This window comes from Fusarium sambucinum, chromosome III (assembly GCF_050947815.1).
Source record: "Fusarium sambucinum isolate potato_lamoka chromosome III, whole genome shotgun sequence".
NCBI classification, from domain to species: Eukaryota; Fungi; Ascomycota; class Sordariomycetes; order Hypocreales; family Nectriaceae; genus Fusarium; species Fusarium sambucinum.
In genome coordinates this window covers 5656819-5670403 of record NC_139292.1, presented here as the reverse complement: position 1 = coordinate 5670403, position 13585 = coordinate 5656819, and the positions used below count along the sequence as shown (strand labels likewise).

General features: G+C 49.0%; 7 protein-coding genes across 7 annotated transcripts; 4 read left to right on the top strand and 3 right to left on the bottom strand.

The window, feature by feature from the left end:
* Positions 1–461: 461 nt before the first annotated feature.
* On the bottom strand, positions 462–1265 carry FSST1_012066 (40S ribosomal protein eS27; the record flags this gene model as incomplete). The annotated part of the gene is made up of 4 exons (XM_083235259.1): positions 462–644; positions 703–765; positions 1000–1168; positions 1213–1265. 4 exons carry the CDS (start codon positions 1263–1265, stop codon positions 462–464), a joined length of 468 nt encoding a protein of 155 aa, XP_083081762.1.
* A 203-nt stretch (positions 1266–1468) lies between these two features.
* On the top strand, positions 1469–2304 carry FSST1_012065 (thioredoxin-like protein; the record flags this gene model as incomplete). The annotated part of the gene is made up of 2 exons (XM_083235258.1): positions 1469–1533; positions 1587–2304. 2 exons carry the CDS (start codon positions 1469–1471, stop codon positions 2302–2304), a joined length of 783 nt encoding a protein of 260 aa, XP_083081761.1.
* A 1118-nt stretch (positions 2305–3422) lies between these two features.
* Positions 3423–4967, bottom strand: FSST1_012064 (leucine-rich repeat domain-containing protein; the record flags this gene model as incomplete). Its single annotated transcript, XM_083235256.1, has 1 exon — positions 3423–4967. One exon carries the CDS (start codon positions 4965–4967, stop codon positions 3423–3425), a length of 1545 nt encoding a protein of 514 aa, XP_083081760.1.
* Positions 4968–6414: 1447 nt separating this feature from the next.
* Positions 6415–7414, top strand: FSST1_012063 (Phospholipase/Carboxylesterase-domain-containing protein; the record flags this gene model as incomplete). The annotated part of the gene is made up of 4 exons (XM_083235255.1): positions 6415–6756; positions 6806–6841; positions 6887–7284; positions 7333–7414. The coding sequence occupies 4 exons, from the start codon at positions 6415–6417 to the stop codon at positions 7412–7414; spliced, it is 858 nt and encodes a 285-aa protein (XP_083081759.1).
* A 781-nt stretch (positions 7415–8195) lies between these two features.
* On the top strand, positions 8196–9644 carry FSST1_012062 (uncharacterized protein; the record flags this gene model as incomplete). The annotated part of the gene is made up of 1 exon (XM_083235254.1): positions 8196–9644. One exon carries the CDS (start codon positions 8196–8198, stop codon positions 9642–9644), a length of 1449 nt encoding a protein of 482 aa, XP_083081758.1.
* Positions 9645–10002: 358 nt separating this feature from the next.
* Positions 10003–11312, bottom strand: FSST1_012061 (uncharacterized protein; the record flags this gene model as incomplete). Its single annotated transcript, XM_083235253.1, has 2 exons — positions 10003–11167; positions 11221–11312. 2 exons carry the CDS (start codon positions 11310–11312, stop codon positions 10003–10005), a joined length of 1257 nt encoding a protein of 418 aa, XP_083081757.1.
* Positions 11313–12206: 894 nt separating this feature from the next.
* FSST1_012060 (Extradiol ring-cleavage dioxygenase, class III enzyme, subunit B) lies at positions 12207–13360 on the top strand (the record flags this gene model as incomplete). Its single annotated transcript, XM_083235252.1, has 4 exons — positions 12207–12413; positions 12460–12632; positions 12683–12843; positions 12894–13360. 4 exons carry the CDS (start codon positions 12207–12209, stop codon positions 13358–13360), a joined length of 1008 nt encoding a protein of 335 aa, XP_083081756.1.
* Between the last annotated feature and the right edge of the window lie 225 nt (positions 13361–13585).

Sequence of the window (13585 nt, the reverse complement as noted above, 5' to 3'; positions counted from 1 at the left end):
AGAAAGTGATGTGGAAACCATTGTGAATTTCGCAAAAGCACAGTGACCATCCTCCGCTACCCACTGCACTTGGGTATGAAGCGATCATCAAGAAACGGTTCCACGTCCTCATGTCCAGCCAACCCGTTGGGACCAGCATGGACACTCGTGTGAAGGCTTTCTCAGCTTTCCACCCATGCAGTGCTTTTTTTTCCTTCCTGCCTCCAGACGACTCTTTGGTACAAGGCGCGTAACGGAAAAACAAAAGAGAAATGATGTGCCATGCAAGATATCCGGAGACCCCAAACGCCCCTATTCTGGGTGTTCCATCTTCTATCTGCAAAGATTTTTTGGTAAGTGTTCGCAACGTCGGCTGTTCTATCCGTCCATGTCGATGTTGTGTTTTGCAGATCCGAGATGGCCACCATGAGATGAACCGTAAGAGTCATGAGTGCCCAAGGAAATAAACCGCCGCGAGGCGTTTACTTCCTTCGGAAAGAGCAGCCCTCAGTCAGACGAGCCTTACCACCGGTAGGCTGGCAGAGGACAGTGGTGCATCCCTGGCAGATGACAACGGTCTGGGCGTGAGAGAAGACGGTGGTGATGGTGAAGCAACCGGGGCACTTGACGTCCATGAAGAAGGATCTAGGGGCGGGCACAAGGGTCTGGTAATGTTAGATCGATTGTCGTGACGATAAAAAATTTGTCCGGATGCTATCGTACCTTGAGCTTGTGCTTCTTGGCCTCGGCGGCCGGGGAAGGGTTCAGAAGATCAACGGCGAGAACCTGGGGGTGGGATGTTAGCCAACTTGTTCCATCATCATGTCTGTATCTCTTGTGTGTCCCATCTATCGTTCGTTGTGTCGTCGAAGTCGAGTTCCATCATTTTGTAACTTTTGCACGGGAAGCAAGTTTCTTCGAGTCGATGATTCCATCTCTTTTTCACACACGTAGTCGTTGTCCATCCATCGCTCGTGATCGATCCATCGTAAAGGGTATCAGAAAAAGGCAGTCGCTTACCATCTTGTCTGATTTTCTCGAAAATTTCTTGTCGGTGACTTGCGAGAATGGGAAAGCTTGACGAAATCCGGCAACAGATTTGAGGCTCGCAAGGTGGGTGGGAGGAGGTAAGCGAGGAAAAGTTTGGTGGCTCTGAGGGGACGACTCGTTCTTGCCTCTGGGGCGGTTTCTGTGGCCCAAAGTGGACTAGCCTGCTAGGGTTGTATAGCCCACGCACGTGATGAGATTTGGGAAGGAGCGGTCGGGTCAATGTCGGGTTGCAACATGACGCCGTTGCGTTGGAGCTTGTGCACCAATTGTGCCTAGTGGAGCTTATGCGAGTTATGCATGGATTAGCTCTGCCTGGTCCCTTGTAGAGAGTCGCGTCAGTTTACACTACCTACAATAGGCTGCCGCTTTGGAGAAAATACATAGACGAGGGAGACGCCCATTGAAGAAGTAATCACTTCAACTTTGCCAAGCTCTCAAAATGTCTAACCCAATGGAACAGCGTATCAATGTTCCAATTGATGACCCAAACGCAGATACAGAATGGTCAGTTTCTGCTACCCCTCCATGACTCTGAGCTAACTCTAACCCCGCCATAGGAATGATATTCTTCGAAAACATGGAGTTATCCCTGAGAAGCCACCAAGCCCAACTCCTATGATCGAGGAGGCCATTCTGGAAGGACGAAGACTAGCACATGAGAACCGATTGGAAGGCAAGGACCTCGACGAGTTGGACGAGCTAGAAGATGAAGAAGATGAAGCTTTCCTGGAACAATACCGTCAAAAGCGCATGGCCGAGTTGAACAGTTTACAAAAGAAAGCTTTACATGGAACCGTGTACCCTCTTTCAAAGCCCGAATACCAGCGCGAAGTCACAGACGCATCAAAAAACGGGCCAGTATTTGTCAACCTCACATCTGCAATGGGAACGAATGTCGAGTCTCGAGTCTTGACTGAACTATGGAGGCAAGCAGCCAGGGAGTACGGCGAAATCAAGTTTTGCGAAATCCGAGCCAGCCAGGCCATCGAGAACTACCCGGACCGAAACTGCCCGACGATTCTGGTTTATAACAAGGGAGATATTGTCAAGCAGATCGTGACATTGGCGACTATTGGGGGCGTGCGAACAGGGATGCAGCAGATTGACAATCTCCTGGTTGAGGTTGGCGCTGTCCCTGACTCCGACATGCGCATTGTCAAGAGGAGGCAAGCCGCTGAAGATACCGCCGAAGACCGTTTGGCAGGCAAGACTATCAAGACCGGAACTGCTGGGAGATCACGAAACGTCGACAGTGATGATGACGACTGGGATTAGACTTCGAATGAAGGATACTTGTGTCTTTGAACAAACTGATCGCTCGTATGGCTCGTCTAGGTTGCGGTGCATAGTCGTTTGCGCTCAACTTTTGAATCGCTTTGATCCACCCTCCACAGCTATGGTATAGGCCCAAGGGCCATTTCAACGGAAGACACCGTACTTCCGTAAGAACATCTATGGTCACTGCACAAGCCAAGACGTATCCCTCCAAGGAACGATACGTCTATTTATGCGTCAAAAAAAAGAAGAAAAAAGGAGGGTGTCTGACGACATGGCTCGCCTATACCGGTGAGTCTAATCCTGAACACTCTACGAGGTTATAGGCACAGGGAGCTACATACCAATAAGACGTTATACTACAAAGCACATATACAACTAGGCCCGTTGATGATTTTGTGATGAGGGATAGACCAATGTAGGTCTGTTAAGGAGTGGGCTAAAACAACAGCTCATGTTTCCGATAGAAACAACGTGATTCTTTCTGGCTGCCAATCCAACAGATACTCACTTTGACTTGGTCTAGATTGTGGTATGAGGGTGAAGCCGCATTGCTCTCATATACAAAGAAGGATCGGCCCGTAAAATCTTGCTCTATCGAGCTTCAGAATAAATTTTGGTATACTAGCTGCCTACCTGTACATGAATCTCCGGCTGTAGCGCCATGCCCTAAACTACATGCTCATCAGAAGTAATGGTTTTTTAGGTAAAGCCAAGATGCAACATGAGACACAATAATATATACCTTAGCACAGTGTGCAGAGACAACACCAGGTCTAAGTCGATTGTTTCGGTTTCCAGTGCCATCAATACTTGGGTTTCCAAAATTGAGGTCAAGACAACTCTGTCGTATTGGTGCTACAATATGTGTTTATGCGTGACCAGCGACAGAGAACGAAATTTAGTCAACTGATCTTGTAGGCGGCGGAAGGAAGAAACGGACTATTAGGCAGTGTCCTGAGAAGATGTCTTTGTCAATCATCCACATCTTCATCTTGGTATCACAAAGCACAAGGCTGATCTCCATAGAAGTTAAATACGAGAGAAAAAGACAATGTAAGGTATCATTCATGCGCTCATAAATCTGCTTTTACTATATATATAACGCCATTTACCCATCATGCTTGCTGATTTTCCTCGTCAGTGACAGGAACAAGATTCCCTCTCGGTAGGCTCCAACTACTCTTATCCAATTCTCCTGGCCCGCATCGCCATGAGCATCCTCGGTGGACAAATGGAATGGTCCTCTCACCCTCTGCCATACTCAGCGGTGTCACCCGTAGGACAGATGAGTTGACCTTTTTACAGGTTCGAACTTCTCGCCACTCAACCCACTCGACAGTCGGAATAACCATCATCTTCCGGCAATGTGCACAAGTCAATCCACCGGCTTCTTTTTGTCGCTGTGCTCGCTCTAGAAGCCTCCTGAGGTGGTTAAGACCCTCAGGGATGTAAACTGTCATTTCTGAAAGCTGAGAAGTAGAATAGCAGGCTCGGAGGGCTGTCTCCAGAAGACTTGGAACGCGGCTTGCCCCTTGGAGACGTTGCGACTCTGTCATGGATGAGACGGATGCTGATGGCGAAAACTCGGGCTCTCCCTCATCAACAGGCAAGATGAGTTTCCGGTGGTCTGTTGGAAACTTGAAGTCTGATACGACCCGTCCCATAGTATCTGAGAGCTGTGAAGGAGACTTCCCCAACACTCGACTGACCAAGTGTGGTACAGAAGAAGGTTCTGATTCTGTGTGAGAAAAAAGCACGTTATCCGGCTTCCCTTCGTTCTGTTCCAAGCTTTGGTTTGGTTGCCAGAAAGGGTTGGGGTGAACAACAAGTGTGTCGAGTTTGCTATCTGATGCAAATAGATCAAGCAGCTCAACTGGTAAATGTCGCAAACGGTTTTGTGACACATTGAGCTCCTTGAGATGCTGTAATTTACCGATGCCAGGAGGGAGCTCAGTGAGTTTGTTATGACGGAGACTGAGGATAGTGAGGTAGGTCAAGTCGAAGATGGCACCAGGAACCTTTGTTAGCCGGTTCTGGGCCATGTAGATCTTGAGCTCCGGGTCCTTTTGCTCAAAGGCTACATCCTTGGTGACGATGGGAATGCAGGTGAACTGGGACAAAGGACTAATGGTGTCGTTGGAGACATCTTCCAGCCCCATCGACCAAAAGTCAACCGTCTCTTCGCCCGTCTCAAGACAGGTGCGAACCCTGTCGCGTGCAACTTGCTCAGTCCTTGAGACGCGGCGCACCACACGATCAAGTTGGGGCAGTCTAGGTTTTGGGGTTTCAGGAACGGGTTCGAGCATGTCCTCGCTCTCATTGCCATCGCTACCCAGGAAGACACCACTGTCTGCCTGTCGCGTCCATGGGCGCCTCTGCTTAGGAACGTGAATCTCACTAAAAGTCGAGTCGGAAGAAGTGGGATGCTGTTGAAACCAAGAACCAATGTATCTCTTCTTTCGCCTGCCTTCTACATAGTTGTCCAACGCAGGATCATCATCACTAGAGAATATGGCGGGATCACTTGAATTGTTGAAACCCGAGGGAGGCGCGTGCTTGGAACCGGCATTGCGGACGCGTTTCCGAGGGTTGTTGCTGAAAGTTTGGGACCGCTCATCCCAAGACACAGGGAGAGGAGGGAGAGTCAACTCTTCTGACATTGAACTGATCCGATAGAGATATCAACGGGATTTTGAAATGAGGTTCCACAAGCATAAAAAGAATTCAAATGATGCAGGAACTCAAACTTGAACTTGTCCAACGCGACTTGACTCAAAGATGGGTGGACTAGATGCAGAGTGACGATGGAGGAGAAATACAGGGTTCGAATCACCCCACTCACACACTAAAGATGCGATGCACTCCAATTACTGGGTGTGCACGTGCCATTACCAGCCACCCAACCCCTAACGTGTCAGTGGTTTCAGGGTCGAGAGGGTCTCAAGATTCCGTTCCATGGGCACGATATGATAAGATAATCAGATAATGCAACGCGTTTCCTATTTGTTTGTGTTATCTTGATAATAAGAAAAGGGAGAGAATATCATAGAAAAAAGACTAGCATGCCAAACTGGACCTATCTCAACTGCAAGGTTTTGGTCGCGTACCTGTGGTCAAGTACTATCTAGTCTAGGCAATACCTGATATGAAGAGGCTGGGTTGAGTAACTGGATGGTCCGGCGCTAGCCATCAAGATACTAGCTTTGCTCTATCATTGTTACATAGATTTAGTTGAAGACACCGAGACATCGAGGCTGTTCCGCAGAAGAGATACTATCTACTGAGGTTATATATTCAATAAAGGATATCGTGAACTTATTGGTAACGACCAACCCATATGCAGGAGCAATACATGCTTTGATAACACAAAACTCAACAAGAGACAACACAAAGAAACAATTGATGAACCTCAGGCAAAAAGAAGTCATTTCAAGGCGCAAAAGAAAGGTCTCGGAGTGAGTCGAACCCTCGCTGGCGGAATCGACCTGCAGTCATAGTCGTGAGATTTATGCCTGCCTGTGGCTGCCAATTGTGAATATTTTCACTTATTAGATGCTGTGTTGTGGGATATTTGCGAATTCTTTCGAACGTCCATGATACCGTGGCTGAAGAAGCGGGTGCCGGGCCGAGCCTTTAGGCCAATCAAAATCATTTGGATGGTAGGACTCCACTCTTTAATCCAACGTCCACTCCCGTTCTTGCCGTTGCTCTAGAGAAGTGGGTGAAGTTTTAAAGTAATATTGAATAAAGGACCAACTATTAAGTGATGTTAGATAATTCAAGTGATAGACCGAAGCTGATGAGTCCTCGATCATGGTTACATGACGTGCTGACCAATGGTAAAGAACATACAATTCGATTGTATCAATTTTCATGACAAACTCACAAATGACATTCTGCAGAAGCAGTTACCTAAACATACATTATAAACTCGGCATTGAGTTTCTCGACCTGGTGCTGCTGTTTGTAAACGATGCTTCTAAGTGCAGGGTAAACAGCTGCCATTAATGGTGTACGGGCACTTCGCAACCCAAGATACCGCTAAACTCCACTTGGCCTTGACAAGACTCTGTCAGTGGGTGGACAGCTTAAACTTCCACTTCTACTATGCTCAACAATCGCAGACAAGCGCATGACACAGATTCACCTACGAAATCCATTACCCGCTACCTTTTCATTTTTGCCCTTCCGTTACTAGTTCTCTTCATTTGGAATAAAGTATTCAGTAGCACCAAAACGGAGACCACAAAAGCAAACATGTCTTCAGGAAGAATCGCCCCGCTCGTTTTCCCTGCGGCATCCCAGCACACAGCTACAGTCATCTTTGTTCACGGCCTCGGTGACACTGGCCATGGTTGGGCGAGCGCTGTTGAAAACTGGCGCCGGCGACAGAAGTTGGATGAGGTCAAGTTCATCCTGCCTCATGCACCTCAAATCCCCATCAGTGTGGTGAGTTTATGCCCGAGTCATTCATTAAGAGTTGACCTAACACGGACAGAACATGGGAATGAGAATGCCTGGATGGTTTGACATCGTAAGAGTCCCTTCTAATCGTTGAAAACACATCTGACTGGCATAGAAACAACTTGGTGGGGACGTCGACTCTCTCATTCGTAACGAGGATATAGAAGGCATCAAGCTCAGCCAAAAGTACTTCCACGATCTCATTCAACAAGAGATTGGCTCGGGAATTGCCCCTGAGCGCATTGTTCTCGGCGGCTTCTCTCAGGGTGGTGCCATGTCTCTCCTTGCCGGCCTCACCTGCACAAACAAGCTGGGTGGTATCCTTGGCCTCTCCTCGTGGTTGCTCCTGTCCAAGACCTTTGCCGACATGGTTAAGCCCACAGATGCCAACCGTCAGACTCCTGTCATGATGTTCCACGGCGAAGAAGACCCTATCGTCCCCTGCGAGCGTGGAAAGTTGAGTGCCGACCTGCTCAAGGGACTTGGGTACGACGTTGCATGGAAAACTTACCCGTAAGTCACTCCTGTTTTGTTAAAAACCAATACACTAACTTTACACAGTGGTATGGGACACTCTGCTGTTCCTGAGGAGCTTGACGAGGTTGAAGCATTCTTGAGGAAGCAGCTACCCCCTAAGAACTAGAAGATTCAGGAAGAGGGTTCTTAGTTAGCTTGTGCTTGCTGAGGTTCAATTACCAAAGAGGAACAGGAGAAAATAAATACGGTGTTGATGACTGCGGTTTCTGGAATTTGGAATAGATTCATCACATTATACTGGCACGGGTTGAGAAAAGGCCAATCGTGCTGACTTCAATGCCCCGTGGCCCTCGATCATGGTAACCTCGTGATGGCATTCAAGTTAGGAGGGCAACACAACAGAGCTTGTGTTGAAAAAACAGATGAATCAAGGAGCTGGTATAAGCAACCTACACTGACTTGCTGATTTCATCGCTTATGCTTTCAGCAGTTGGATTTTTAGATTCTCTATGAAACATTACCTTCCAGACGAAATTCCCTGAAGACGAGGTGCCGCCAAAATGACGTGCGCCCCGTTCCACCACTGGCTGGGCGCCTTACAATGCCCGCCGCGTAGAGGTGCATGATAAGGCCGGGCCACCAAGTGCCCTATCGCTTACAGTAGCGCACTGGAGGTTTCCATCCCATGGCATGAGTGGGGGAACTCTGCAGCGGCAGACCCTTGCACCCTTGATCCCGGACAGTCTTCTCCAACGTTTGCCAACCGATCGAAACCTTGGGTGGAATCAACAACTTTGTTCGATACCTGACCCTTCCAAATTGACGCATCTTGTTTATGGCTTCGATACTCTGCTAAAACATCTTCATCCGTCTTCTCAAACCGTCCCCGATTCGCAATCCACACAAGCCGAGTCACACCGATGATCGTCCGCCCAAAGTAAACAAGCATGACCTCCGAAGCCTCGCGTCCAGTGTCACCGACACCGTCACAACTACCACCTGTCCCTGGATCGCCCGTATACTCTCTTGCATCAACTACGAACCCTTTATCTCAGTTCAACCTACCACTCCCACCACCTCCCCGATCTTCACATGCTGTCCTCACAAAAGCCGACCTTGAAAACTCCCAGCAAGCTTATTCTGACCTCGTCGCTTCCGCAAAGTCATACCGGCTCGCTCTCGCTGCGCTGTCAACCGCTGCGTCGACATTCGGCTCAGCGCTCGAAGCATGCGCCAGACTAAAAGAGGCTCGCGCTGAGCCTATTGGGCCTTCTGGGTCGACCAACATGACGGCTAGCTTCTCGACTAAGGGCTCCTGCACCGCCGATATGCTCATGTCCGCTTCTGGAGTGCACCATCTTGTCGCAAACCACCAACAAATTCTCTCCGAGACAGTATACCGATCCTTCGAAGTGCCGCTTCTCCATGACCTGGACAAATGGCAGACCGTTATTGACGATGAAGAGGAGACGTACAAACATAATATCAAAGCCCAGAGCAGAGAGATCAAGCGGTTGGAAAAGGAGGGCATGAAGTTGCACAAACAGCGAAGGCGAGATGTGGGACGATTTAGAGCACATTTGGTTGACTTGACTACGAAACTGGACGGGTTGACAACGTTACATGCCGATCATGCACGAACGCTGTTGAGAGAGAGTCAAGAGACAAGCGGAAGAATTGTCGACGCAAGCTGCAGTCTTGTACGCGCAGAGGTGGACATATTCGAAAGTCTCGCAAGAAAAGGATGGAGCGGAGGCGGTCTGGACGATCTCCTGGAGAAGGGACAGGATTTATTTGCAACCGAGGAAGACAGCGCAAACATGGGCAGCGGTGGCGGCGGCGATACACCAAAGCTCTTTTCGATCCTCCCGCCCAAGAGCATACTTGCCGATACAGGGTCAGAACTATCCAGGAGCCACGCTAGAGGTGACAGTCTCTTGATGGATACAGAACGCTACCAATCACTTGCTGCGTTGGCTTCAGATATGAGACCCAGCGGTGGTGGCGACACCGACAGCGTCTTCTCGACAGACTTTAACAAACCGCGCAACGCAAGACCGTTCTCACCACAGCCTATTCGCCGGGTCCCAACAGATGTAACCTATGACTCGCTAGTTGGCCGAGCAGAAGGTATAGGAAACGACGATGATGAATTAAGTCGATCCGAATTGCTTCTGCCTGTGGCTGAATCAGATGGTGAAGTAGAGGAGACACAAAATGGCGACGGGCATGATGAAATTCGTGAACAGGACATTGCTATCGAGCAAGAGGAGGAAACAAGAGGGCGATCCGTATCACCTGCTTCTATGGAGAAAAGACCAAAGTCGCCAGGGCTAATTACAGATGCGAGCTCTGCAGCTGCGTGGAGCGGCGATGAAGACAGAAGTCCAAGCTAAGTGGCCGGATTACTGAATTACGATTGTGTTGGGTTATCATGTACGAAGGCGTTTGTGTGGGCATTTTTGACAAGACATTCTCTTCACCGAGAGGCAGAAATAGATTTGCAGGGCTTGCTCCTGATTGATAGTATACAAACATTATGCGGATCTTTATCCTCGATGTCTATTAAATATGCGACTAAACCAAGTAGTACCATTCCATAACACGCCTTACGCCATGACCGCTGTTACGCCGTGGTCGATGATCAAATTCTTCGTCTCTCGTACATTCTAGTTCTGCTACCCACCGATGCTATTGCCTTTTTGGACCGTCTGTCTAGGATATCTTGTACTCACACTGCCGATTAGATGTCCTCTAATCATCCTTATCGGCGTTGAGCACATCACCCCCAAACAGTCCAATCCAAGCGTCAAGCCACCAGATGAGCTTCCAGTACAAGCTTGCCTTGCTCCAATCGAATTCACCTGTCTCGGTTCGCGGCACCTCGTTACCGATCATGCTGCCACCAAACCACTTGATGAAAGGAATGGCGTTAATCACTCGCTGCATCATGGTTTGCTGAGGGAGAAGGGCTTGCTCGGCGGGCAGAATGGTAGCGCGTCGGGCGGTCGGGATGCGACGACAGAAAATACTGTCCTCGTCACGAATCTCCATAGGCTCAATACTCGATGTGGTGGCTTTAAGGAGAGGCAGGGGCTCAGTGATCGTGGCAGAAGAGGCATGGGAGTTGCTGATAGTTCCAGTGTCCATGGTCAGGCTGGAGGTTTGCGAATGAGGCGGAGAGAGGTCGAGGAGACGGCTGTTAAACGATGTTGGCCCGCTAAAGTTCTTGCGACCATTTGAGATGGGAACCGTCGGCATGCTCTGTGACCGGGGGTGATCAGGGACAACCTCAATATCGGGGCAGGCCTCGTCCTTGGCGGGAGGAACTCCTCGGTACGGCTCAGCGTACACAAGATGTCCCAGAATCCTTTGGGGGCTGGCAAAGGTTGCAGCTTCGGCAGCTTCTCTGCTCTCAAAGGTAACCTTGACCCAATGATCTCCACCATCGGCACGGTTCACCAAGGCTCGTTCGTCAGCTGTGAGGTTACGGCGTCGCGTGAATGCGGGATCGCGTAATTCGGACTTGTATCGGCGTTGGCTGGCAGGAGGTTCTCGGGGATAATCCTCCAAGATCGCGCCCGCAAGTGATTCGTAATGGGAGATGGCAGCGTACTGCTGAGTGTACGATCGGTAGCCGCGGAGGATTAGCTCGACGGGCGTAGAGGTGACCGGTCGTTGGGTAGCAGCCTCTTCCTGCATCATACCGCTGCTCTTACGCTGGACGGTCTGAGCAGGTGCGGCGGCTTGGTTCGATACCCAATCGCCAAAAAGCTTATCTGCGGCAGCTAGCGTGGGGTTCTCGCGACTGCGAGCTGGTGTTCCGGTGCGCGATCGCGAACGACGGGTTGATTTACCAAACGAGCCAGATTCAGCGGCGCTGCGACGTGATCGTGTAGTTCCTTGGGGGGCATCTTGTCTGATTGCGCGTCTTGTTAGTGTTAGTTTGAAGGGGAGGAGAGGTAGCCATACTGGTTGAAATACATGGCATAAGGTCGCTTGATGCCGTCGTCACCGACATAGCATTCATCGTCTGGGACGTTGTGAAGGATAAGAGGAGCCATGATGAAGGTCGAAACAGATGATTAAGCGCAAGTATCACAGGCAGGGCGTGTCTGATTATTGGACCGTATTGTGTGGCGTGAGATACGATCCTGGGGGCGATGTTTGTCGACGGACAAAGAGGATGAAGATGATGATTAAGTGATGAGCCGCCCTTTCACATTTGATGATTGCCCTGCAGTTTCTGAGGTTGACTTTTTGGCGGGCCAATCTGGTAGTTGCACCCAGCAACGGACCACTGAAGGTAGCTCCTTCTGTTTTGTGGGGCAGTTTATCCGGTTCCGTTGGAGGTTAAGCTTACCACTAACATGGACAGTCTCTACAGCAAGCATATAGGGTACTCGTTTACTATTAGGATAACAGAAAGCCTTTAGTTGGGATTGTTTCTTTAATTACTAGATAGGTAGTTAATTAGTGTACAACCGCAGTGTATTCTTTTCCTTGAATTAGCCATGGATCTTCAATCAAACCCAATGTAGTTTTACTCTAGTACCTTAGTAGGTATTAGGTATTTGACACAACCACGGCTTTAGCCACTTGCGCCTACTGTCCATCCTAATCTATGAACTTTTACACAGGCACCATTCACAAGGTAGGTGACTTTGTACAAGCCGCAAAGTCCCATTCAGCACAGACCTGTTAATCACTTCGCCAATCTCTCCACTATCAATAACCCAAGCTGGAAATACCCATGACGGTAACTATCATGATGGGCTGATTTAGTATCACGTTCATCCCACTTCAGCTCAAAAGATCCACCGGCGGATATTCCGGAAAGGATAATCGGATATACGATTCACCAGCATGTAAACGGAGCATGATTCTACAATAGTAACGTTTCTGATACTGTTTTGAACTACGGTCGAGAGTTTATTATCAACACCGCTCGACTCACCATGGCTCAACGTTTACTACTCCGAGCATTGATCGGCTTTGTTTCTGTGGCTGTGGCCATGATTGCTTGGTTCAGTGCATCACCGCCTAGAGCTTTCTCATCGACATTGCAGAAGGTAGGAGTCGATTGGTACAACGCACAGAAGAATACAACCCCGCTAGTTGCTTCAATAACAAAAACACCTGTCTACTTCTTAAGCCATGGGGGGGTAAGTTTCTCCTAAAGTTAGAAACAAAGAGACTAACAAACCGAAGCCGGATGTTCAATACAACACAAAGCATCCTGTGTATCCGGTCCTTCAACGAATTGGCAAAGAAATCACACATCAAGTCAAACCAAAAGCCGTGGTTGTTTTCTCGGCACATTGGATGGGGGAAGAGAACACCATCCACGTCAACAATGCAGTTGATACTGACCTAATCTATGAGTGTGTCATGTGCTGAATCTTACTCCGAGTCTCTGTTAACCTGTAACCAGTTTCTATGGCTTCCCTGACCATTTTTACAAGGCTCAGTATCCAAACAAAGGAAGTCCCGAGCTTGCGAGCAAGATCATGGCGATGCTTTCAGAGGCTGGAATTCAGTCCTATGGAATGAAACGTGGCCTAGATCATGGCGTGTTCTCTGGCTTCCACGTTGGTACGTGAGCTAAGTATTACTTGTCAGACAGATATACTGACAAGCCATAGCTTTTAACCCTGAAGCGAATCCTCTAAATGTCCCACTGGTTCAGGTCTCTTTATTCAAGAGCGAAGACCCTCATGCTCATTATGCCCTTGGCCGCGCTGTGTCTGCACTTAGGAATGAGAGAATCGTCATAATCTGTGCTGGGATGTCAGTACACAACTTGCGAGACATGCACCACATGTTTGAAGGTAACACAGAACCACTCCCATACGCTGTGAGTTTCGACAATGCCCTTAAAGAGGCTGCGGAGGCCGACCCTGGTGTCCGCGAGGAAAAGATGGCCGCGGTATGTAAGAGAGGAGACGCAAAACAAGCGCACCCTTTTATGGACCATCTCATGCCCGTTTTCATTGCTGCGGGCGCGGCTGGTGAGGATAGGGGAAAACAAACTTGGACATTGCATGAAGGTAGCTTCGGTTGGTCGCAGTTCCGATTCGGCGATGTCCCTTCATCTTGGACTGCGCCGTAACACTGTGTTTGGGATCAAAGTGCAATACGGATCATTGAGGCTAGTATATAAAAGCAGGCAGACCGGTTCCTATATGATGGATCTTTCGATAAAGACCAAGAATTTGGTTGAGGTTGCGACGCGAACGCCATTTGAATCCAACCCTCAAATGTTGAGTGTGCAATACCTTTCCATCTAGTAAGGATAAGTAGCACTACAGCTATGAGGCCATCATTAGCCACGTCG